The sequence below is a fragment of the Carassius carassius genome, chromosome 41 (genome assembly GCF_963082965.1).
Source record: "Carassius carassius chromosome 41, fCarCar2.1, whole genome shotgun sequence".
NCBI lineage: Eukaryota > Metazoa > Chordata > Actinopteri > Cypriniformes > Cyprinidae > Carassius > Carassius carassius.
In genome coordinates, this window is record NC_081795.1 from 12,143,526 (window position 1) to 12,169,054 (window position 25,529).

General features: G+C 37.0%; 2 protein-coding genes and 1 pseudogene across 5 annotated transcripts in view; 2 read left to right on the forward strand and 1 right to left on the reverse strand.

Moving 5' to 3' along the window:
- Positions 1-5,106: 5,106 nt before the first annotated feature.
- On the reverse strand, positions 5,107-8,306 carry LOC132123057 (5-phosphohydroxy-L-lysine phospho-lyase-like; annotated as a pseudogene).
- Positions 7,863-18,890, forward strand: LOC132122744 (ubiquitin conjugation factor E4 A-like). Its single transcript, XM_059533112.1, has 20 exons — positions 7,863-7,953; positions 8,584-8,751; positions 8,835-9,011; positions 10,419-10,531; positions 10,658-10,810; positions 10,953-11,112; positions 11,203-11,405; positions 11,498-11,689; positions 11,778-12,111; positions 12,214-12,340; positions 13,238-13,545; positions 14,442-14,574; positions 14,660-14,850; positions 14,930-15,030; positions 15,157-15,270; positions 15,462-15,636; positions 15,848-16,028; positions 16,122-16,269; positions 16,381-16,538; positions 17,454-18,890. The coding sequence occupies exons 2-20, from the start codon at positions 8,625-8,627 to the stop codon at positions 17,587-17,589; spliced, it is 3,231 nt and encodes a 1,076-aa protein (XP_059389095.1). The 5' UTR covers positions 7,863-7,953; positions 8,584-8,624; the 3' UTR covers positions 17,590-18,890.
- A 1,569-nt stretch (positions 18,891-20,459) lies between these two features.
- LOC132122741 (histone-lysine N-methyltransferase 2A-like) overlaps positions 20,460-25,529 on the forward strand; it is a 28,621-nt gene continuing 23,551 nt past the window's right edge. For 2 of the 4 annotated variants that reach the window (XM_059533106.1, XM_059533107.1), the window contains exon 1: positions 20,460-20,895. In XM_059533106.1, the coding sequence (XP_059389089.1) occupies positions 20,650-20,895 (246 nt within the window). In that variant the 5' untranslated portion in view covers positions 20,460-20,649. The remainder of the gene's footprint in view (positions 20,896-25,529) is intronic. The other 2 variants (XM_059533105.1, XM_059533108.1) reach the window with 1 other exon arrangement.

Sequence of the window (25,529 nt, forward strand, 5' to 3'; positions counted from 1 at the left end):
ATCTACAACCCGAATTCCGGAAAAGTTGGGACGTTTTTTAAATTTTAATAAAATGAAAACTAAAGGAATTTCAAATCACATGAGCCAATATTTTATTCACAATAGAACATAGATAATGTAGCAAATGTTTAAACTGAGAAATTTTACACTTTTATCCACTTAATTAGCTCATTTAAAATTTAATGCCTGCTACAGGTCTCAAAAAAGTTGGCACGGGGGCAACAAATGGCTAAAAAAGCATGCAGTTTTGAAAAGATTCAGCTGGGAGAACATCTAGTGATTAATTAAGTTAATTGATATCAGGTCTGTAACATGATTAGCTATAAAAGCTTTGTCTTAGAGAAGCAGAGTCTCTCAGAAGTAAAGATGGGCAGAGGCTCTCCAATCTGTGAAAGACTGCGTAAAAAAATTGTGGAAAACTTTAAAAACAATGTTCCTCAACGTCAATTTGCAAAGGCTTTGCAAATCTCATCATCTACAGTGCATAACATCATCAAAAGATTCAGAGAAACTGGAGAAATCTCTGTGCGTAAGGGACAAGGCCGGAGACCTTTATTGGATGCCCGTGGTCTTCGGGCTCTCAGACGACACTGCATCACTCATCGGCATGATTGTGTCAATGACATTACTAAATGGGCCCAGGATCACTTTCAGAAACCACTGTCGGTAAACACAATCCGCCGTGCCATCAGCAGATGCCAACTAAAGCTCTATCATGCAAAAAGGAAGCCATATGTGAACATGGTCCAGAAGCGCCGTCGTGTCCTGTGGGCCAAGGCTCATTTAAAATGGACTATTTCAAAGTGGAATAGTGTTTTATGGTCAGACGAGTCCAAATTTGACATTCTTGTTGGAAATCACGGACGCTGTGTCCTCCGGGCTAAAGAGGAGGGAGACCTTCCAGCATGTTATCAGCATTCAGTTCAAAAGCCAGCATCTCTGATGGTATGGGGGTGCATAAGTGCATACGGTATGGGCAGCTTGCATGTTTTGGAAGGCTCTGTGAATGCTGAAAGGTATATAAAGGTTTTAGAGCAACATATGCTTCCCTCCAAACAACGTCTATTTCAGGGAAGGCCTTGTTTATTTCAGCAGGACAATGCAAAACCACATACTGCAGCTATAACAACAGCATGGCTTCGTCGTAGAAGAGTCCGGGTGCTAACCTGGCCTGCCTGCAGTCCAGATCTTTCACCTATAGAGAACATTTGGCGCATCATTAAACGAAAAATACGTCAAAGATGACCACGAACTCTTCAGCAGCTGGAAATCTATATAAGGCAAGAATGGGACCAAATTCCAACAGCAAAACTCCATCAACTCATAGCCTCAATGCCCAGACGTCTTCAAACTGTTTTGAAAAGAAAAGGAGATGCTACACCATGGTAAACATGCCCCGTCCCAACTATTTTGAGACCTGTAGCAGAAATCAAAATTGAAATGAGCTCATTTTGTGCATAAAATTGTAAACTTTCTCAGTTTAAACATTTGCTATGTTATCTATGTTCTATTGTGAATAAAATATTGGCTCATGTGATTTGAAAGTCTTTTAGTTTTCATTTTATTAAAATTTAAAAAACGTCCCAACTTTTCCGGAATTCGGGTTGTACTTTAGCATTAGGACATTTTGTGAAAACCCTGCGACAAATGAGTTTTTATTTGATTGTTTGAGGGAAAGATCAATATCTGCTACTCCGTAATACTTCGGATGAATACTTGAAAACTGCTTCTTGTTGCACGATGACAAATCTTTGACAAATTAGAAGCTATTTCTCATATGTACTCAACAAGAATTCAGGGTTTTTTGTTATGATAAAACAATGTGTCACTTCTTTTTGAATATGTTGAAACTTTTTAAACAAGATTTGTGTGTCAAATGGTGCTCTAGACAAGGTTAACAACGTAAGGTAGCCTAGACAAGGCTTTAGGTGGTTCTGCAATATTAACATGTCTTTTTGCCATTATCTGTGATTTAAAAAATGTTTGAACTAACAAATTGAGACTGAAATTTGGTGTGCAATAACAACAAAATAAAATGACAAATGCTGATGAAAGGTAGCTTCTTGTTATACTCTATTGCTTTGGCTTTTGTTAAATAAGATGCTGGTTTCTGCCGGCTTGTTTTATTTTAGTGCAGTGTGTTGTCAGTTGTCTTAATTACAGTTGGTTATGTAATACCCTCTTCGGATCTGATGATGTCTGAGGTGTTGTCTCATAACCCTGAGATTAAATATTAATCTCCTGTGTGTTATTGTGGTGGAACAAGGAGGAGCTATACTGCCTAAAACATTTCAATGCTTCATTTAAATGTGTACCTTGCACCCTCACAAAGCCCAGGGCTCAGCCAGCAGTGTTGAGCAGGATCATGAGACTCAGCACAGGTTATTTACCACTGTGTATAGATATATACATTGTTGTCCATTGCAACGATTGTGCAGACTTACAATTGTGTAGACGGTTTCATCATTTTCAGTAGTCAAAGAGTTTTATTTAACGTAAAGCAGCCTGTGTAGATTTTGCCTTGCAGTGCAACACAAGCACAAGTCACAGGCAAATACTGAAAACAAACCCCTGCCAAGGAACTGTATGTTTGGTGGTTTTAGATCCATGGAAATAATGTTGGCATGCTTACATTTAAGAAGAAAGGCTTAGTGTCTGCCTTTTAAGTATTTGATAAAAACAGTTTGTCCAATGCCGTTTGAAAAAAAAGAAGCAGTTGCTGGTTGCCTGTCACGCGCCACTAGATAATGGTTAATATTAAAACTGTATTGAAGACTCTTACACATGTCTATGAAAGTTAACACATCACTTATTAATTTTTTTTAATATATTTTTGAGTAGGTATACATCACCTTTGTAATATATTTTAATTGTTTACAATCCCAGAACCAGCGGATGCCCCAGAGTTACCAAAGTAAGTAAGTCTTCAGAATGCTCTTTAAATGTGACCTTTTGACCTCTGATTATCCTACATGTGCACGCTGACAACGATTCTGCAGAAGAAATCTGGTTTACTTTGTAGTCACTAAATCATCTTTTTTTGTTGTTTATTTGGCTTGTTTACGTTAAAAATATGTTTAGCAAAGTGCAAATGTTTTTCACAGGAAGTTCACCTTCAACCCAAAAGAAGGGATTGACTACCCCGCTTTAGTGATCTCTGATGACAAAGGTTACTTCCTCAATCATTTTTATCCAGTCAGTGACTTATAAATCATTGATGATTGAAAGAAAAAAAGATTTCATATGAATACTGGATGAATTGTCTCTGTGGCTGTGTGTTCTGAAGCGGGAAGAGGGCCAGGGCTTCGGCTTCTACCTGAGTAAGGACGCTGGCTGCAGGGGACACGTGGTGCTCCAGGTGGAGTCTTGGAGCAGCGCAGAGCAGGGTGGGCTGAGGAAAGGGGCCGGACCGTATTTTGGAGGCCAATGAGGACTTTGTGGATGACAAGGGGCACTTGACTGTAAGGACACTTCCTTATGCAAACATGAGGCCTTTGTACCCTATGAATTAAACACATGGACACTGGAATACAAATTATATTGCCAAGTAGTTGCAAAGCATTAAAGTGATAGTTCACCCAAAAAAATCGGTCATACTTAACATCATGTTAAAGCACACAAGTGACGTGTGACTTTTCTTCTGTCTAACACAAGACAGCGTGAGTGATTCAGTTGACCAATAACAATCAAGTATCCCAGAGCACTATATAAAAATCAAGTTGTATCTGTAACTATTATTTAATGGACCTGAGCTAACATAAACTTACAATAAACAGTTGCAATTTATTATCTAATGTTAGCTAAGATGAATAAATATTGAAACAAATGTATTGCTTATTGTTAGATAATGCATTAACTAATGTTATCTAGACAGGCCTGATGGTGAAGAGTTACCGGTATACCTTACTGTGTATTAGATTTAGTAACCTGTGCCTTGTTTTCAGGTGATACTAAAAGTTCAGGCGTCTGGACTGAAGCTATATCTGTTAGTTCAGACTGCTCAAGATTATGAGTTTGCAGTTTCAGAGGGAAGAGACCTCATGTTGCTCACCAGCGCTTACCGTCCCATAGAGGGCTGTTCTCGCCCACGGTTATGTTACATCACTAAAGAGCCTGGCAGTGGCTTGGGCCTCAACATCATTCCTATTGAAGTTACTGCTCCTTTCGCTACTGTATCAAACTTGAATCTTAGAATGATGACATTTTTACATTTATTAATTTAAAATGACCAGTTTAAAATCACCCATTATCAAGACTTTTCACAGAAGAGAGCACATATTATATCCAACAACACATAATAAACACAAAGGATGAATGTTTCAAATAAAATGTCTGTGGCAACACCACATTCTACTGTCTGTATCAGCAACAACTTTACTGTCCACATTTGGTTTATTATTCAATAGCTATTTTTGTAATCAAGATTGAAAAAAAAAGAAAAAGAAATCTGATGACATATAAAAATTATTGTAAAATCACAAGTAGGATATTTAAACAAGGAATATAATAGTTCAATATTCAGGACTATTTTTTCATTATATATTTTCATATTGGTTTAGATGCAGTGCTGCTTAAATGATTATGTTTGGTCACCAAATCCGCTATTTTTATTTTTTTAGTAAAGCCCAAAGTCCCATTGTTTTTTTTTAAAGTATCATCAAAGCACAATTATAGTTTTATTAATGTTTTGAATTCATTTTTATTTTTTCTATTTTCCATTTTAAATTATAGTTTTTTAAATAGCATTTTATTTTATTTTAGTTAACATTTGTTGTATTTATAAGTTATTATACTTTTTATGTTAATTAACTATAATAACCCAGGCCACACACATTCGCTATAGAAACAGAGGAAATCAGTATGGGCTGAGAGTAAACATACTCTTGCATAGGCCTGTTGTTTATTTCTGCATTCATAGGTTTTATGATGTCCAAGTACACTAAATGAGGAACGTTTCCCCTAGAAGAGATGTTTAAAAAAGGAGTTGATGCACAGCTTCAGGGAAGGTTTAATCATAGTGTACAGTATGCATACATGGATCATTGTGGACAGTTCTGGTTCATTTTATTCAATATGTGAGAGTAGGTGAGCGAGGCCATTATCGTCTCAGCTCGGTGACTGATGGTCCAGCCATTTGTCTTTATCTAGCTCCATACCTATAAACTGTCCAACACCACTGCAAATAAGACACATCTGTTAATGTTCTTCTTTGAGATTACAGCATGATGATTTTAAAGTAGCATTTTACAAGGTCTCAATAAAGACATGCATGTGACAAAAATGTTACTTAAACTCTTCAAAGGATGTAAAAGCTACATATACTAACATAATGGTTCTCACTGTGTTTACGTACTCCACAACATTGGCTTTAAAAAGCAACAGCTATTTCCTCTGTAGTGGCCACACATGCAATAGGATGACCATTGCCGACTGGTTTGTCCATTGTCACAATGTCAGGGAAGAAGTCTTCACCTTGAAGCTGGAAAGCCCAGAAAATGACTTCCAACATGGCCAAAGCCTGTCTGAATCTCATCTGTCACATAAACTCCTCCCGCTTCATGAACATATCTGAGGGTAAAAATACAATGTTGCGTGTCTCTTCATTCCTGAATAAAGAGTAAAGACACTGTGTGACAAGGAGACTTTCTCTGCTACTCTTTTGCAATAACCACTTGGGAAAATGATCTGGCCACCAACACTGGGCAAAGACTCAACAAAAAAAAAAAGATTAAATCTATGGACAAAAGGGATAATTCTCCCAAAAATGTACATTCTGTCATTATTACTCAACTTTTATGATATATATGTCAATGGAATGAATGTCAATGGGGTCCAAAACAACACTGGTCTCCACTGACTTTCACTGCATGGACAAAAGCATGGAGACATTTTTAAAATAACTTTTGTGTTTCAAACAGGAAAGTACGTCTTTCAGATTGGAATCACATGAGAATGAGTATTTTTTGGGTGAACGATTCCAGGATAATAATTTTTTTTTTTTTTGGAAACAAAAACATATAACTTCTTTGGTTTTTCCTCCCATACCTTACGGCCTTTCTTATGTGCCTCTTCAGTAAGACTTTTCACAGTGTCTGTACAAGCCTGTCCTGGGTCAAGATGATCTTCTCGGTAGATACCGTGGTATGTATCAGGGAGAGGTGCCTGAACTTAAGCAAGAAAGAAAGATATGTAGCGATGAGCCTTTATTACTGGTTTAAAGTGTTTTCTAAAAAAAATTGTAAAAGTTGTCCTGTACACACCACATGCACCCACCCTTTTTGTCATTGTAGGTAAAGTGTTTGAATTAGGATCCATCTGAGCATGAGCAGCCCAAGTGATGCAGTGTCCCACTGCAAAGACAAAATCAAGTATGAAGTATGTCATCATGGATCTGTGATTTGTTTTCATGATACTTGACACTTCCTCTAAGTGCTCTGGAAAGCCTGATTAAAATTCAGTGGGATGATGACAAGAGCTGATTATGTTTCTAAAAGTATACATATTCTGAAAATTAATCATGGTAACATAAACTAGGTAAGCAGGCAGAAATGTTGTAGATCGGTTAGGGGAGTCATGGAATATACTTTATAAGCTTTATGAATTGACCAGATTACAATTTCTAATAATTTCTAGATGTGTTCATACATGACTCTTCAAAGGTTTGGGGTCAGTAAGATTATTATTATTTTTTTTTTTCTTCGAAAGAAAGAAATTACTCTTATTCGGTAAGGATGCGTGAAATTGATCAAAAGTGACCATAAAGACATTTATAATTTTCAAATGTTTAAAAAAAAATAAAAAATGATTTAAAAAATAATTGCTGATTTGTTGTTAATTCTATTCATCAAAGAATTCTGATGAATAAACAAATGTATAATGGTTTCCACAAAAATATTAACCAGAACATTTCAACATTGTTCAGTATTCTGATTTCAACACTGATAATAAGTCAAAATGTTTCTTAAGCACCAGATCATAATGTTAGAATGATTTCTGAAGGATCATGTGACACTTAATACTGGAGTAATTATGCTGAAAATTCAGCTTTGCATCACAGGAATAAATTATATTTTAAATATTAAAATAGAATTCAGTTATTTTAATCTGTATTGAAAATTTCTCTATATCATTATTTTAACGTTTTTCTGATTTAAAAAAAATATATGATAAAATATTAGATAAAAAACTCATACAGCGCAATTTTTTGACCCAATGTTTTTTTTTATGTTTGGGGAACATTACTGCATTTATGGACTACATAGTTGTTGCCCTGCATCATGTTTGTCAACAATTGTTACTGTATGAAATGTAAGATGATGTACAGGTCTGCGGGTACTGCGATAAATATTTTAATCGTGCTATTTCCCCAAAACGAATTAATTAAACAAACGACACTAATTTAAATATTTACAATGTCATGACACTTATGACATTCTTATATAATAATAATAATAATTAAAATAATGTGAAACTGATAAATTAGGCTGCAATATGCATGTTAAACATGCAATCCAAGTAAGTTAGGTCTACTGCACGTATTCTCATTATATAAATATTGACCCCGTGCTCTCATTATTTTCACAGGATCATGGGAGAGAAAGGGTCTGCAGGACTGTATGAAAAATACAACAGATAGAGTATTTAATCGGAAATACGGTTTAGTAATGTGCATGTATCAAATCAAAAACAACAACACCAGGCCTTAGAAGTGTAATATTTGATCAGCCAATCAGCTTCCTGCGCATTTCCAAAGTCTCATCTTTGTGGAAAAACTGTCAGAGGCATTCCTACGCTACGTTTTATGATAAACTTTGAACTGCAGAGAAAAGAAAAAAATAAACATTAAAATTACAATTACATCATCGTCCACTGCCGATGACGTCACGTACGGCGTACATTCTGGATCTGTTGAGCTAACCACGTCGGATTTTCCATATTTCAACGCGAAACCTGGTATGGCATGCATCTACGTTGATATATAACAACGTACTTCTGCTATTTCATGGATTATTTAATTTACGTTGCCTTGAGTTGCTGTGTTTTAGGAACATTACCAGCGTGCTGTCAGTTGCTAAGCATGTTGCTAATTATTCAGCTAGCTTAAGACACCTGACAGCTAGGAAGGAGATCTGTCAGTGTCTTTTTTCAACTATAAAGCTCATGTTTATCTAGGTCACTCATTACAATGGTTAACAACTTTTCAGACGTCTTCGTTCGTGTCCCTCTGTTGTAGTACACAGCTGCGATTAATGTGACACGTATGTGTAACGTTAGCAAGTTAGCATACCTGACGATTTTGCAGTCATGTTGGTCATTGTGAGGTCACTTTTGATCTGTTTGCTGCTTTCCTGTTTTGCTTGAATATGACTCATAGATGGAATAATCAATTCGTTATGATTTATGACTCATCAGAAGAGTAAATAAGTCGTTATAGTGAGTCATCTTGCACTTAAATGTACAGTGTTTTTTACATATGGTGTAGGTAAATCACTTTGTGATGAGCATGGACTTTAGGATTTACCTAAATGGGACTTGGGACTTGGATTAGATACTAGAACTAATTCACACATTTTCCCCGTACAGGCTGGGAAAGCACCTGTTGATGGAGAACGTGTTCCAGGGAAATGACAGACCAGGGCAACAACAATCAGAACATCTCACAGAACCCTTTCGCAGCGCTCTTCAGTTCCCTCGCTGACGCAAAACAGTTTGCATCTGGCCAAAATCAACCGTGTCAAGCTGAGCAACACTGTAAGGCCTTCTTAAATCAAGGAGCACTCTACTTGCAGGATAACGTTAATTTAATGGTACATTGTAATTGTTTTTCCCTGCAGCTGTAGATTCAGGAGAGAGCCAGTCTGAGTCAGACAACTCGGTGTCTGACAGCATCGAAGACAATGATGACTCCGTGGCAGCGATCAGCCGGTCTTTCCGCTCGCGACAGGAGCTCTGCGAGCAGCTCAACATCAACCACATGATCCAGAGGATCTTCCTCATCACTCTGGACAACAGTGAGAGTTCAACATCTACTAGTTATGAGAAAAAAGGGTTTTAGTGAAAAAAGGCAGGAAAACTTTAACACCCGTACTGCACTGGGCTCAATAAGATTATCCATGAGTTTATGTTACCATATTGATTTACTTATGCTACCAACATTGTAACAACACAAAGCTGGTTGAAAGTCAGTAAACTTGCCCTTTAAGTTGTGCTATTAGTTGCATTTAGCAGTGTTTCCCCTGGTGTCAGTGACCCCAGCAGAAGAGACTTGTGACACTTTTTTGGGGTATGATAACCAACCAGCTGAGAACCACAGCTATTTTGAGATACTTTCTATAATCGATCTGTTTAATGTGTATGCTGAAATGTAGTTCTAGATAGTTTGGTGAGAAAGGAATATAAGATGTTTTATAGCACATGACGAATGTCTCGATGATCTCAGTTGAGGTGATCTTATCACGATGACATGCAGTTTCCAGGCAGTGCTGCAGATGACCTCATCTACCGCAGTTTGGCCCATTACGTCATTTGTATTGCTCTTATTTGTCTTTATCTTTATCCTCCACATCGATCTACTGTCCACCCCACTGCTCTGTTTGACATTCAAATCTTTATCACGGTTTGCAGCAGTTTGAAAATGTTTTATCTGTGACCCATATAGCCTTGAATTCTACACTTCTTTTAAAAAGTTATGGGACAGAAAATGCTATTATTCGACAAGAACGCATTGAAGTGATATAGAGTGACAGTTAAGACATTTATAATCATACAAAATATTTTATAAATGCTTTTTAAGATTTGACTGATCAAAGAATCTTGAAAATAATTATCATGGTTTCAATAAAAAGAATAAAAGAAAAGATGAAAAATCCATATTTACTTAATTACATAATTTACTCCAAATCTGTATGACTTTCTTTCTTCTGTGGAATACAAAAGAGTAACTGTTTTGATTAATATTGACTTCTGTTGTATATGTAAGGGGAGTAAATAATGTCAGAATTTTTAATTTATTTTTTTATTTTCAACATCAATAACAATAAGAAAGTTCCTTGAGCAGCAAATCAGCATATTAGAATGATTTGTGATCGAACATTTGACACTGAAGCTTGGAGTTATGATGTTGAAAATTCAGTGTTGCCATTTCTGGAATAAATTACATTTTAACATATTAAAATGTAAACAGTTGCTTGAAATTGTAATATTATTTCACAATATTACTATTTTTAAGCAAATAAATGCAGCCTTAATGAGTATGAGACACTTGTAGTTTTTTTTTTTATATAGAAAAATCTTACTGACCCCAAATGTTTGAACAATAGTGAATATGTTTCTTTCATAATATATGCACTTAGAATGCATTTACTGTTGTATTAAAATATTGTGCTTGTATTTATCCATGTTGGTTGATATCTTTCCAGGTGACCCCAGTCTAAGAGGAGATAATGGCATCCCACCATGCTGTGTATACCTTGAGGAAATGGCTGCTGATCTTAATGGCCAGGACTGGCTTAACATGGACACTATAGAGCAGGTACATGTCTTAATGTGTCATTCTTTTCCAGATTTGCATGCTATCAGATCAGCCATGAACACATGTATATGAACACGTATGTTATGTACTTTGACTAAGGATAATATTCCTTATTTGCTCCACCAGGCTTTGTTCAGCAGGCTGCTTTTGCAGGAGCCGGGAAACCATCTCATTTACATGACCTCCTGCAGTGCAGTGAATCTCTCAGCAGATCGTGATGCTGGGGAGAAATGTGTCATACCCTACCTTTATGCTTGCTACCGGAGAGCTAAAGAGGAGGTATTTTCTATAGACTCTATATTTGTCGACCTGATTGGTTGTGCCAAAAGAATGAAATGTGGCTGCTCATTGCACTGTTCATTCACCTGATTGCATTGTTTGTGTCTAATGCAATATGTCAATGTGCTTCAAATCAACACAGATCAATAAAGTCCCGGAGAAGTTGTTATCGTATGCCGTGCAGTGCAAAAGTCTGACTCTGTCCAATGCCCGCACTGTTCTGCTGACCCCAGAGATCTACATCAGCCAGAATGTTTATGAGCAGCTTCTGGACTTGTTGCTGGAGGCTGTGAGAGGAGCCCGTAAGTGTCACATTCGAGGACATGTGATATGTTTGAAGGTCCTGGACTGATTCCAGGTGTTTGACTTTGTTTGTGTTGTGATATCTGCAGAGTTTGATGAAGTTGTGGAGTTTTTGGAGGATGTCATCGCTAGCCTGTTGGCTGACCAAGAGGTGCGGACCTTCGGGGAGGTTATGGTGCCAGTGTTTGATATTTTCCAAGCCCGGGTCAAAGACTTAGACCTTTGTCATCTGCTACTGTATTCCTACCTGGAAATTCTCCTGTACTTCAGTCGGCAAAAGGATATTTCTAAGGTTTGGATCCAGTTTTTAGAAATGCTAATGTCATAGCAGTTTCATTCACATAGATCAGAATTTTTTTTTGCATTATAATATTCTGATCCTAGGTTTTAATGGAGCATATTCAGCCCAAAGATCCTAACAGTGGGATTCAGTATCAGAAAACGCTTCTAGGAACGATCCTGAATATTTCATGTCTATTGAGAACTCCTGGTGTGGTTGAAAACCATGGCTTTTTCCTCAATCCTTCTCGCTCCAGCCCACAGGAAATTAAGGTTCAGGAGTCGAATATATACCAGGTGAGCACAAAATTTAAAAAAGCTTGGTTTTAAGGCTTGATGAGATGAAGCCAGCCACCTAACCCCTCCTTGTCTTCCTATGTGCTAGTTTATGGGGCAGTTTCATGACAAGCTGTATCAAATCCTGAAAAACTTGCTTCAGCAGTCCAGTGAGACGCGTCACCTGCTGCTCTCGTGGCTGGGTGGCTGCCTGCAGGCCAACATGGGGCGGGCCAAAATATGGGCAAATCAGATGCCCGAGATATTCTTACAAATGTATGCTTCCGATGCATTCTTCTTAAATCTGGGAGCTGCACTGCTCAAGCTCTGCCAACCATTTTCTCGACCCTACTCACCCAAACTGCTGACCTTTAACCCCACATACTGCTTGCTTAAGGAGCTGAGTGAGGAAGAACGGCGTAACAGAAACGTGCATGCAAGAGGTGAATGGCCTGTGCTTTACCTTAACAAACATTACCAGCACTTTTATTTAATTTCTTTTCAAATAAAATGATCTATACTCTAAATGATACTTTCCTCTACAGGTCTGGACAAGGAGACATGTCTGATACCTGCGCCCCCTCAACAAACTGTTGAATTTGCCCAATCATACAGCCTTCTGACAGAAAATCTCATCTTTACACAGCTTACCATGCACTTGGGCTTCCATAGGTAAAAAAGCCATGACACGTGTGTGTGTGTGTGTGTGTGTGTGTATATGTATGTATGTATGTGTGTGTGTGTCTATATATATATATATATATATATATATATATATATATATATATATATATATATATATATGTATATGTATCATATATGTATATATACATACATATACACACACACACTATATATATAGTGATTTATGTTATCAAAAATGCAATAAAAACAGGAATCTTGTAATATTACAATTTAATATAACTATTCTCTTTTTTAATATATTTTAAAATATAATTTAATCCTGTAATGGCAAAGCTGAATTTGTGGCAGCCATTACTCAAGTCTTCAGTGTCACATGATTCTTCAGAAATCATTTGGTGCTTATATATGTTTATTTGTTATTGTTATCAATGTTGAAAACAGTTGTGCTGCGTAATATTTTTCTGAAAAAGATTGTTTCAGAATTATTTATCTAAAAAAAAGAGCATTTATTTGAAATAGAAATCTTTTGTAACAATGTAAATGTCTATACCATCTCAGTTTAATCATCAATTTAATGTATTCTTGCTGAATAAAAGTATTAATTTCTTAAAAGAAAAAAAAAGAACTCAGAAGTTATCGGTTTATATCAGTCTTAACATACATCTGCTGTGTGAACTCTGTAAAGGCTTTGTCAGAATAGTTACTTAATGAGCGCCTGAGTTAAAATAAATATTTAAAACATGAAAATATGTAAAAAAAAAATATTAATGTTATTAGTTTTTTTGTTTTTTGTATGTATGTATTTAGGACCAGTTATGGGGGTGTAGTGGTGGACCCAGCTGCTAAAACAGCATTATGTGGGATTTCTGGGAAACACTGATTCACAGCAAATAAACATATGCTTTAATGATATTTGTTTGTCAGACTTCATGATCAGATGGTGAAGATGAATCAGTCTCTACACCGGCTGCAGGGGACGTGGCGGGATGCGCAGCTCACTGGAGGCCCAGCAGCAGCAGAGCTACGGGAACAGTTTGAACGCCTCATGACAGTCTATCTCTCAACCAAGGCTGCTACCACGCAACCCGCCATGCTACAAAACTGCCTCAACCTCCAAGCCTCCTGCGCAGCCCTGTTGGTTCAGCTCAGCTTGGGCAACCAGGGTCCTGAATACATCCCTCTCACCTATCCCTTACCTGCACTAGAGAACAGCCTGCTTTGCTTTGTGCCAGGTATCCCCCCAAGTTTTTGTGTTTCTTTTCAGTAAAGGAAAAAAAAAAAAAAAAAAAAAAAAAAATATATATATATATATATATATATATATATATATATATATATATATATATATATATATATATATATATATATATATAAGGTAATTGGAACATCTCAGAATTCGGACATTTTCTGAGTTTGTATCACACAATTTTTTCATGCACTATTAAATTGTGAGATGTTAACTCACTGTTGAGAGTTTAGAACTTGGAATTGTAAGAAAAAAAGGTCAGAATTGTGGCAATTGCATTAAAAAAAAAAATCAGTGGTAAAGACTAGTCAGAATAGTGATATGTCAACTCAAAATTCAGAGGATAAAAGGCAGAACTGCGAGGAAAAAAAGTGAGATATAATCTTGTGAAATTGTGAAATAAGTCATCACAGTTACCTAGGGCTGCACGATTATGACAAAAACCATAATTGTCATATTATTCCCTTGAAATTGCAAATGCATTTTTATATAAGAATAAACAAGCTGGAAAAAACATCCTGAAACGCATTTACTTCTTTTCTATAGCATTAAGCCTCAAATGTCAACTATACATTGGTTTGGTTCTTCTTTTATTAGAAAAAGTACAAATATGCATGGTATTATAATGTTCTTCTAAAAATAATTGAAGAAAAAAAAATGTAAAGAAAGAAAAAAACAAAACAAATTCTTAACCACACAGAATAATGTAATTAAACTTTTTTTTTTGTAATTGCACCTTCGAAAGATTATCTAATTGTGGCATCCGTAATTGTAATCATGATTAGAAATTGGATAAATCGTGCAGCCCTGCAATTACCTGGTGTATTTATGTACCTCAGTGGGCTGCAATTTAAAAAAACAAATCTCTTGCCTTTTCAACAGAGTTCTTTGCTGAAAACATGGGCGATTTCTTCATATTTCTCCGCCGCTTTTCTGACGAGGTGTTGGAGTCCTCCGCGGAAAGCTTGGAACATGTCCTGACCTTCATCACTGTATTCATGGGCAACGTTGATAGGTGTGAACCGGAGTAATGCTGAGTTTCTCACGCTTATTTTGCATTCCATGTGGCTTGTTGTTTACTCTAGGTTATTTACTCACAGAATGAAGAATCCTCATCTGCGGGCAAAGCTGGCAGAGGTTCTTGAAGCTGTGATGCCCCATATGGAGACTCTGTCACCTAGCGCTGCCCAGCCTATCATGTTCCAACGCCAAAGGGTGTTCAGCACATATCGGCATGCACCTCAACTTGCTGAAGCCCTCATCACAGTGTTTGTAGATATAGAATTCACTGGTCAGTTTCTGCATTTTCTTCTATTGTTAATTTGATTGTAATGGCCTCTATAAGATTTTGTCCATGGCCTATTTTTCAGGTGATCCTCATCAGTTTGAGCAAAAGTTTAATTACAGAAGGCCCATGTATGCCATTCTGAAGTACATGTGGGGAGAAGAGAGTTACAGGGAGAGCTTTAAGGTGAGAACCAGACGGATATTATAATACTAGAAATAATATTTAGGTAGCTCTGGAGTTTTTTTTTTTTTTTTTTTTTGCAATTTCACAAAACCAATATAAAATAAAAAAAACACATTTTCCTTAAAGCGTCTTGCTGATTATGCATCTGAAAATCTTGAAGCCATGAATCCACCACTATTCCTGAGGTTTCTCAATCTTCTCATGAATGATGCCGTCTTCTTACTTGATGAGGCTATACAGGTACTTCTCTGCAAAGGCAGATTGCTTTCGTTGTATGCACATAGTGGTAACACATTTTGTTTGTTCAATTGCTTGGCTGTTACTTGGCTGTTGATTACCTTAACATATTAACCTCTATATATTTGATATCAGGAAATATGTAATTGGCTAATTAAAGATGTGACACTCGTATGTGCATCTGTTCCTTCCAGTACTTAAGTAAGATCAAAATCCTCCAGCTGGAGAGGGATCGGGGGGAGTGGGACAGTCTGACCCCTGACGCACGCAGAGAGAAAGAATCTAGTCTGCAGATGTTTGGACAGCTGGGTCGCTTCCACAACATCATGTCAAATGACACCATCGGCACATTGGCTTTCCTCACATCTGGTAAGAGACATGGAAGAAACAAAATGCATTGAAATATTAACACATCACAGATTTATTTTATTTTTTGGGGTCATAAACTACCTGACCAATTTAGACCTGAACAGAAGGGTTTTGAATAATTATAGATGGAAACAATTGGCTTTAAGTGTACTAGGGAATACAAAATCTCACTAAAACTAACATTTTCGTGTACTTTCATTTTTCCCTCCAGAGATAAAAGGTCTTTTTGTTCACCCCTTTCTGGCTGAGAGGATCATCTCCATGCTCAACTACTTTTTACAACACTTGGTAGGCCCCAAGATGGGCGCCCTGAAAGTAAAAGACTTCAGTGAATTCGACTTCAAACCCCAGCAGCTAGTGTCAGACATCTGTACTATTTACCTAAACCTAGGGTAGGCTTTTTGTTTATATATTCAGATTTATTCAGAATTTCTTTCTCTATTTATGAATAACATTAACTGTTATGAATGCTGTTTCGGCCACAGAGATGAAGAAAATTTCTGTGCTACTGTCCCAAAAGATGGAAGGTCATATTCACCAACTCTGTTCTGCCAAACCGTCCGTGTACTCAAGAAAATCAACAAGCCTGGCGACATGATTGTATCTTTCAGTCTGTTAGCAGATAAAATTAAGGTTAATTAATCGCTATGCATTTTTATCTTCGATACACACCTTTCTCAGGAAAGTCAATGTTTATGTAAGTTTTTATGGTAACCTTGTTGATTTTTTGTGTGTCTTTTTCAGTCTCTTGCAGACAGGCATCAGCAAGAGGAGGAGACCTACTCTGATGCTCCCGATGAGTTTTTGGATCCCATCATGTCTACCTTGATGCTTGATCCAGTGCTCCTGCCTTCTTCAAACGTCACAGTGGACCGTTCAACCATAGCACGCCATTTACTAAGGTGAGCCATGTATTATGGTTATTTAATTATATGTATGTATATATGTATGTATATATGTATGTATATATATATATATATATATATATATATTTCAGCTAGTTTTGTCATTTTTATTAGGTTAACTTATATACTGAATATACATATTAGTGCTGTCAAATGATTATTCGCAGTTAATTGCATCCAAAATAAAGGTTTTCGTTTATATGTTTGTGTACTGTGTATATTTATTATGTATATATAAATACAAACACATACATGTATATATTAAAGAAAAATGTAATGTTTATGTATTATGTATCAATTATATTAATATAAATATATACATGTAAATATTTTCAAAATATATACTGTATGTGTTTGCTTTTATATATACATAATAAATATACACAGTACACACATTATGTAAACAAAAACTTTTGTTTTGGATACTATTAATCATATGACAGTACTAATAAATATAAAAAAGCTTACAAAAAATGTACCTAAAATTCAAACGGAAAATGACACTAAAACAAGACTGCCATGTATACAGTATAATTAATACTTATTATAATTTATATGCTATTATATATTAACATTTTGCATTCTCTTTTATATTTTTAAGTAATTTTGTTTTGCACATTTGTCATTTTTATGTTTTTGTTTTGTAATACTATATAGCTTTAATTTTTATTATCAGTTTTTCTCATTTTAGTACTTTAACTTAAATTTAATTTAACTGCCAAGACAACTTTTTTAAAAAAAAATTAAAAAAAAAGTTACATTTTGTTAAAGTTTTATCTAGTGTTTGTATTTTACTTCATTTTATTTCAGCTTTACAAAAAAAACTATTTTAACACGTTTAGTTAACAATAACAACACTGCGACTGCTATTCGATTAAGTAACAGTGTTGGTCTTGTCTTTTTTTGTTCTAGTGACCAGACAGACCCTTTCAACCGCAGTCCACTCACCATGGACCAGATCAGGCCCAATGAAGAGCTCAGGCAACAGATCATGAAGTGGCTTGCTGATCATAAGCAAAGCAACCAGCAAATGGGACCCAGTGGTTAAACATACAATGCTTTGTATGACGAATCCATTCAGGTGTTTCTGGCCTCTCGCATACTGCTTTGAAACAAGAACATTTAACCACATTCGGAGGAGCACGTCTGCATTTATGGTGTTAGTGTGCTCGTCAAAGGTCAAATGCAAATCTCCAAATGCCATATCACTTTAGCATATTCGGCTATCTGTTCTTTCAATCTCCTCAGACATATGAGGAACTTATTTTGCCTTGCAAAGATGTTCACTGTGGGAAATGAAACTTGGGCTTATAGACATATGACAGCGTACATGAGGTTTGCTTACCTGTTCAATGCATTTGCCCTACCTCTGACTCGTATGCATGCAATATTTGATATGCATCACTTATTTGTTAACTTTAAGTTAAAATATAAGCAGTGTACCTCATTTGATATTAAGGAAGAAGAGTTGTGGCCTCATTTGATATTATGCAGGGTGTTGTGGCAGTATTGATTACAATATAAAAACAAAACAATGTCTGCTGCAAAAGAGATTAAACTATCATAAAATATATTGCTAACATCATCAGCATTATATTGCAGAGTTTCACTTTTATAGTTGTACCTATTGGTTTTAAAGGCATTTGTGCTCCATAACACAGCAGTAAGATGTCGAATTTTTTATGGAATGGTTTGTAGCTTTACCATTTGTCAAAAAGCTTTTCAAGTCTGCTTTATTTTTTGTTCATTACAAACCATTTATGCTTGAAACTCAAGAAGCATTTGCTATAATATGCACTTTTATGAGACTCATTAAGAATATTGTGCTCTTGTTGAAATGTTTGGAAATACCCCATACACTTTACAAGAATCCATTGTGTCTTTTAACAGTGCAATATGTCCAGGGTAATGACTTGATGGCTGAGTCAGCCATATAACATTCTCTCATGCAGAGTGACATCATGTCTCTTTAGTTAACAACTGCAAAACTGCATGCTTTGGGTGGATGGACCTTGCTACTGACATTTGTCTTAAAAGATGACATTGATAAGACAATGTCCACACACTGCTTTTGGTTGTGAGAGAGTTGCATTAGATTGACCTGTCAAGTGGTGTAGGGTATGTCTGCATTTTCACTGAAAGTTGGTTTTAAGTCTGAAATTCGTTGCGCCTTCATATTTTCAAGAACTCACCTAATCAGTTAACCTGACCCCATTCATTCTCAGAGCAAACTGAATGCTTTAGGCTCTGTTGTGATATTTCTGTCTGTTAAATTCTGCATTTGTTCACTCATTTGTCCCTTAACACAATATAACTTCTTTTTTCTTATATATATATATATATATATATATATATCTATATATATATATATATATATATATATCTATTTATATATATCTATATATATATATATATATATATATATATATATATATATATATATATTATCAATAACATTATGGACATGTCCCTCTTGAATATAGAACAACCAGACTTTCTACAATGATCTTAGATGAATGATTCTGCTAACTAACTAAAATCCAACTGCCGCACATAACAGCATGCTTTCCTGATGTTAATTTTATTTTTCTTGGGAACTTTTTTTTTTAAATTATTGTATATTAAATGTGATTTATTGAACAATATTGGAGTTTTTTTTTTAATATATGTATTGTAATTAAAATTTACAAAATGAAAAGCAGTGACGCGTAAATGGTTTTTAATCTTTTTAGAGCATTAGTTTTTGCAAATAAGTCAAAGGCTTCCATGGATTTAATGTGCATTTGTGTTTGTTTAGAACTCAATACACGTGAGTTGAGAGATGCAAGTGCTTGGAAATTAGAAATTAAATTTTTTGGTTTCTTATAGTTAAAGCTACACTACTTTTTTACTGTTGCTGTTAAAATGATCCAAATTCAATAAAACAATTATTCAAAATCAAAATACATAACCAATCAGTGTTCAAAATTATCTCCTGAACTGATTCACTATGGTAAGCTTGTAATAATGTTTTCTAATTTGAGTGGTTTGGGTCGGTTTCTGTGGGAAATACGAGTTTGTCGCCATTCGTCTTAGTGTCATTATGTCATGTCTGTATAAATAAAGGATACTGAAGGTGGCGGATCATAGCCTCTTCTTAGTAGCTGGGAAAATGTATTTTATTAAACGGTACATGATGGAAATAAAAAACGTAAATGACTGAAATTAGATTATGTTCCAATTTTAAATGTGCATCTGATTAAAGATATGTGGGATTACCCCATAGACTGTATATAAACAGGATAACACACCAAATTTTGGAATTTAAAGAGAACGAGTTCCAAGGAACATTGAAGTTATTTGAGTTTAGTTTAAAAGAACAAATGTGTTTTGATAAAATTCTATGACAATGACAATGTGAATGTTAACATTATGTTAACAATTTGAGAAGAACAAAGTAGAACAATAATAATTTGCATGGTTTGACGTGATTTGAGCTAACTTAGCGATTGTTAGATATAATCAAATCACAATTGGTAGCACTAATTGTAATTTTTTCTTCAGATGGTTAAAACAAAACTGACAGACATGTTACTTATTACTTTGACATTTTCTGGGACTTCATGTTTCCCTAACCATTAGCAGATGGGAGCGTGTTCAAAGAAACCTGTTCGGAAACAGTAACTTTTTTTTGACGGTTGACGGTAGGGGTGCAGAAATTACACACGCAATTTATTGCAAACTAAAAATATATGAGAGAAAAAAAGACATTAAATAAAAATCAACAAATGAAATTATCAAATGCTAAAAACTTAACTATTTAATATAATTAAGTTCTTAAAGACACACATATAAAGGCCTTTACAAAAAAAGGTGACTGAATTCCTAGTTAAATTTTGCTTAGCAGTCTTCTTGTGTCTGATGTACAGTTTCCCCCCCTCCCTTGAGTACCGACGACGAACCTGCGTAAAAACATCTCTGAGCTTGTCGGGGTCCTCGGTACCTCCGCCCCGAAACATGGATAATCCATTCTGAGCGCTAGACGAGCGCGGCCGTGCGTTGAGAACGCTCGTTCGGGGCTACGCCCACACTGAGCTCCTGATCCTAGGGCAGGCAGGCAGAGTGTAAAATGGCGCACAGCTGTCGGTGGCGGTTCCCGGCTCGGCCCGGAGGGAGCAGCAGCTCGGGCACCGGGAGGAAAGCGGGCCGAATTCGAGTCAATGCTTCCCTTCGAAACAGCGCGGGGACTAATCCGAACACGAATGGGCTCGGGCCCGGTTTCGACGCTGCGTTGCAAGTGTCTGCTGCCATTGGCAGCAACCTGCAGAAATTTCGGGATGTTTTGGGGGAGACGAGCGGCTCCAGCAGCGGGGAGGTAAGCGGGACCCTAACTAAATTAGCCTCATTCATGATCAATGCAGGAATCAAAAATAACTCCGCGGCTGTGTAGCAGCTGTAAGTTGCCCAGTGAGGAGAGAGAGAGAGAGAGAGAGTGAGTCTGCTAGTTATTTTGCTGCGCAGCAGATACATGTCTCCATCCATGTGCTGTTTTTCACACTATGGGACTACTGACAGGCTAAACTGCTAACTAGCCCACACCAAAACACTTACCTATCCCTAACTAATGACTGATGTTGCTGTGCTTCTGGTGTCTATGTTGAGGCATTCTAGCGTCATATTTTGGGACCCTGAGGAGTTAAGTGCCATTTTTGACAGGATGGAGATGTGAAGCTAGATAACTGATGGATCTTTGGGTTGAAATTGTTGCAATTTGATTTGGAGCCTGTTGTGTTTCATGTGACACTGCTTTTTTACTTTAAACTATCTGAAAGTAACTTTCTAAGCCTAGATGCATAGCAAATACCATGCTTAACGCACAGTTTATGCCGAGAATTACGCGCTAAGAGAGAAAGGATGACGTTTAAAGATATTAAGCACCTCTGAGTTGCTCTGGTCAGTTTAAATTGCGTTTTTCGCCCATACAGAGATTAAATGATACCTTTTGATGACTCTATATTGGACTTCTGACTTCGCTCACCGTGTTTCTTTCACTAAAAGACAACTTGGTTCAAAAGCTTGGTTGTGAATGACGGAACTTTCCTCTTGTAGAGAAATACACAGTTTGGGGTGTTTCAGTAAGCATAAACGAGCAGATTTGAGCAGGACTGAGTACCTTGTGTCAGCTGGCTGTTGTTGTCTGAGCATTTAGCGATAGCACGCAGTGCATCTATCCCAGCTGCAGTCTGTTTGGATATTAAACTTCATTTTAAAGTATTTTACCGTATGAAAGCGCGAATTGCGCTTTGAAGATGTAATGCTCTTATCCTAAAACTATTGTGACTGTGCATGTGTGCACTTATGATAATATTTTGTCCAGTTATTTATTGCCCTCTAGCTTAGGTTGAGAAATGGATGATGCTAATAGCATAAACAGTGCTGCTATTAAAAACGCAGCTTGGCTTTTTTGTTGTTGTTGTTGTTGCGGGGAATGGCGCGTACATTCAGAAATTGTTCATTCTCTTGCAAAAGTTTGCAGTGTGTAATTTAAACCTCTCGAGTTTGATCTCCTTCACCCTCGAGAGGAGGCTGGCTAACGCGTTAGCCTTTTAGCATCCGCTGATGCACTGGAAAATGGGAGGTGGACATGTTTTTTTTCCCCTCACAGATATTGCGTAGTAGCAGTATGCAATCGAAAAAAAATTCACATTTCTTGTCTGGAATCAAGTGATTCCTTTGCAAAACCTCACTGAGGCTACAGGGACCACACGTTTAGTCAAAGATGCCAAATGCATTGGTTTGAGCGGTGGAAAAGGCGGCTGCATTAAAAAGGCAGCGTTGGACGGAGGTTGTTTTGTGTGGGGGTGTGTACTGTGACAAACTAACTACCATCTTCCTTTTTCAGTAGTAGAGCGCTGCGCATCGGAAACGCGGGGAGAACGAAACGAGAGAGGGCGTGAACCACAAACATGAAAATCGCGTGTTTGATTATGTGTTTCGCCTTCGGGTAATTTACCATTGAAAACGTGGAGCAGATTTAAGAGCGTCGATATATTGTTATTAGACATGCTTTATTGTGGCGTTTTATATTTGTCTATTTATTTATGCATATACAGCATTCTCGCCTTATTCACTCCTCTGTCTTATAAGGATAAGAAAATATGTAGGTCTTGTTCTTAATGCTTTAGTCTAATATTACTTGTTGTGTTTGTTTTGTTTGCTTGCTTGGTTTTTTATTGTATTTATGTGATGTTTGCATTTTTGTAATTGAATTTTTGCCATGAAAATAGACCCAGATGCTGACATGGCGTTTGCTTTAGTCTGTTTTGTGTACATTATATGTTGTGGTTTGTATGCCATGGTAAATCACTCCCAAGTATACAACTGTTTGTTGTTTTATGGCCAATTTACTTTAAATGTTTCTTTATATTTATGTTAAACCAAAATATATTAATTTTAAATTGATCTCGTTCTTGCCATGTTATTGAAAACCATTGTTATTGCAGGCTTTAATCAAGATGAATTTGCTCCGCCTCTAAAACAACTTTCCTTTTATTGTGATGTCACCTAGGCCAAGCAAGCTATTGGATAATGTTAATTGTTAACTTTTAAAGCTAAATTGTTCTGCCGTACTTTTATTCTCAATGAATGTCCTGTTTCATTCGTAAATATTCCCCAATATAGAAGTCAAAAGGTGTTGACTTTTTAAGAAATGTCTCTCAAAATATCAACAAAAGCTTGAATGTTCTTCCCCGTGCTTTTATTGTGTGTGTTTGTAGCAGTTCTGAATGCTGTAATACACCCTTGGAGCCTTTTTAAAAAGAGCTCAATTAAAACGCGAATACATTTGTGAAACGTATAAGAAGTGTACAAGCCAGACAGACGGCTAAAATCCCAGAGGAGCTTGCAGCTCATGTGAGTTGCAGACACAGCATTGTAGTTTCATTCAGAGGGGATGTTGTGGCTGGGTAGGATTGTTCTGGTTCATCGCAGCCCGCTGAGCTCACAGAGCAGCCTAAGGCCAGTAGCATGCTCAGTAAACAGAAGCACGCCGCCCCTCCTTCCCATCAGACCCAAATCCAACAGCACGAGCCCACAGGGCCCCAAAAGGATTTCACTTCTGATGGCTGCCTTTTAGACTACTTCATTAACCCATTTGGATGGCTTAAAATGTTTACATGGAGGTAATACATCTGCGTGAGTTCTCGCAGCTCCAGAAAATGAAGCTGTTGATTTTCAGAACTGCGTTCGAGATACCTTTGTCCTAATCTTAAGTGCAAATACAAGTCCAAGGCTGTTTGCTAGACAACTGTTACTTCAGGAGGTGTCCTGTTTAAGTTTCCATTCATCAGGGTCTTTGTTAGGGACGCCATTTGGCTTGCCTTTTAATGTGCAGAGTGAAGCCCCACTTACAGAAGCAGAATGAGGATCAATATCAAGGCCTCATACAAAAGTGCAGTTGAATGGATACATCTTTGCTCCACTGCTTTCTAATGAATGCTGTGGCCTATACGGAGGGAAAAAGTCCAGCAGGTGTTTGGCCTATTTATCTGGTGAGGGCCCTGTCCCCTAGACAGCATGTGGATCATAGCAGGAAGCTTTGTGTCTGCTTTTATTCCAGCCTTTAAGGAGTGCAGGCGGCTGAAAGAGCACAGACGTGGATATCAAAGGGTGAAGAGCAAGCCCTCCTCCCCCTGGGACAGCGCTGGGAGGGAATTAGACACAGGCAGTCCCATCCATGGCTTTATTCCGCTTTTGTAGGCGGGCAGAGGGCTTTTGCCTCCCGCTTTCTGCTCTGGGGGGGGGGGGCAGCAGCAGCAGCCATTGAACGCATAGAGCAATTGTCTCCGAATTTACGTCCCTCATTACACCTCGCAGAAGGCGCATCTTTGTTTTTATCTTAAAGCCAAGACCATTAGCATGGGTGTAAGGTGTTGAAAGTTGTTTCAGAAACACAGTTTTGAGTGCTTTGAATGTGGGTGCATGAGCAACATCACAGCCTTAGATATGCATCTCACAAAGGGAAATTTCTAATGGTGCCTTTTGTGTTCTGAGAAGTAAGAAAAATTGAACTACTGGGGTCCCCATCAGTTTCGTGTTTTCCCTGGGGGTTTTCAAGCAACCTAAAAGATTTGTCATATGTGACCACACAGAAGTGTTTAAAAGGTCAAGGTCAGATGACCAGGTTTCTTTTGCTATGAGTTGTTGGGGATTTGTACATTTTCACGATAAGCTGTGAATGCAATCAGTCTGACCCCATTTTAAATTTTATGCACTGCGTTTATCTTTTATACGGGCAGTTTTGAGGGAAACTGATGCCTCAGCAGTTGTCAAAACTTCACATTGTTTTAGAAAATGGTGATTCAGTGAATTTATGAAAGGCCCCACTATCACATATCCCCGGGCTTAGAGATGATAATCAGTTACATGTCTTGATGTGGATATGTTGGCTTACTGTGATTATAGGTGTGTGTGTGTGTGTGTGTTTGGTATAGTTAAGTTGGCCACACACACAGTAGTGCAATTATGTCCCGCTCTGGGGAGGGAGAGTTGCCAGGTTGCAGTGTGCTTGCCAGTTTATGTCCAGTTCTTAAGCGAACTGTAGATGCCATGTTGAGCAACTTTCCTGGGTTTGTGTCCATCTGCTCAGAACAGGATGTAATAAGTTTATGTAAACAAATAGTCTTATTTGCTTACCTTTTATTTACGGGAACTGAGAGGTGGCACAAAAAAGTACTTTATCTGCTCTTTTTAGAAAGGAGGATCCCAATTTGTAATCCTGTCCCTTTATTGGGGGTGCTCTCATGATTTTGATCAGTTTTGATGATCAGCCTTTTTAAAACCATGCATTCTTAAAACTCGAAAGCACAGTGGCCATAAAGTATTTGGAAATGTCAAATGTCAAACAAAGCTGCATCTGCTGACAAATGGTTGTAGAATTTTTTTATTATTATATAAAGTAGGCTTAGTGTTTACTTTTAACCAACTGGCCTGTTGGTTCAAAATATTTTA

Coding starts and splice junctions, on each gene's coding strand:
- LOC132122744 (XM_059533112.1), top strand. CDS start 8,625: ATGACAGACCAGGGCAACAACAATCAGAACATCTCACAGAACCCTTTC. Junction 10,811..10,952: donor ACCGGAGAGCTAAAGAGGAG/GTATTTTCTATA, acceptor AAATCAACACAG/ATCAATAAAGTCCCGGAGAA. Junction 14,851..14,929: donor TGTAGATATAGAATTCACTG/GTCAGTTTCTGC, acceptor CCTATTTTTCAG/GTGATCCTCATCAGTTTGAG.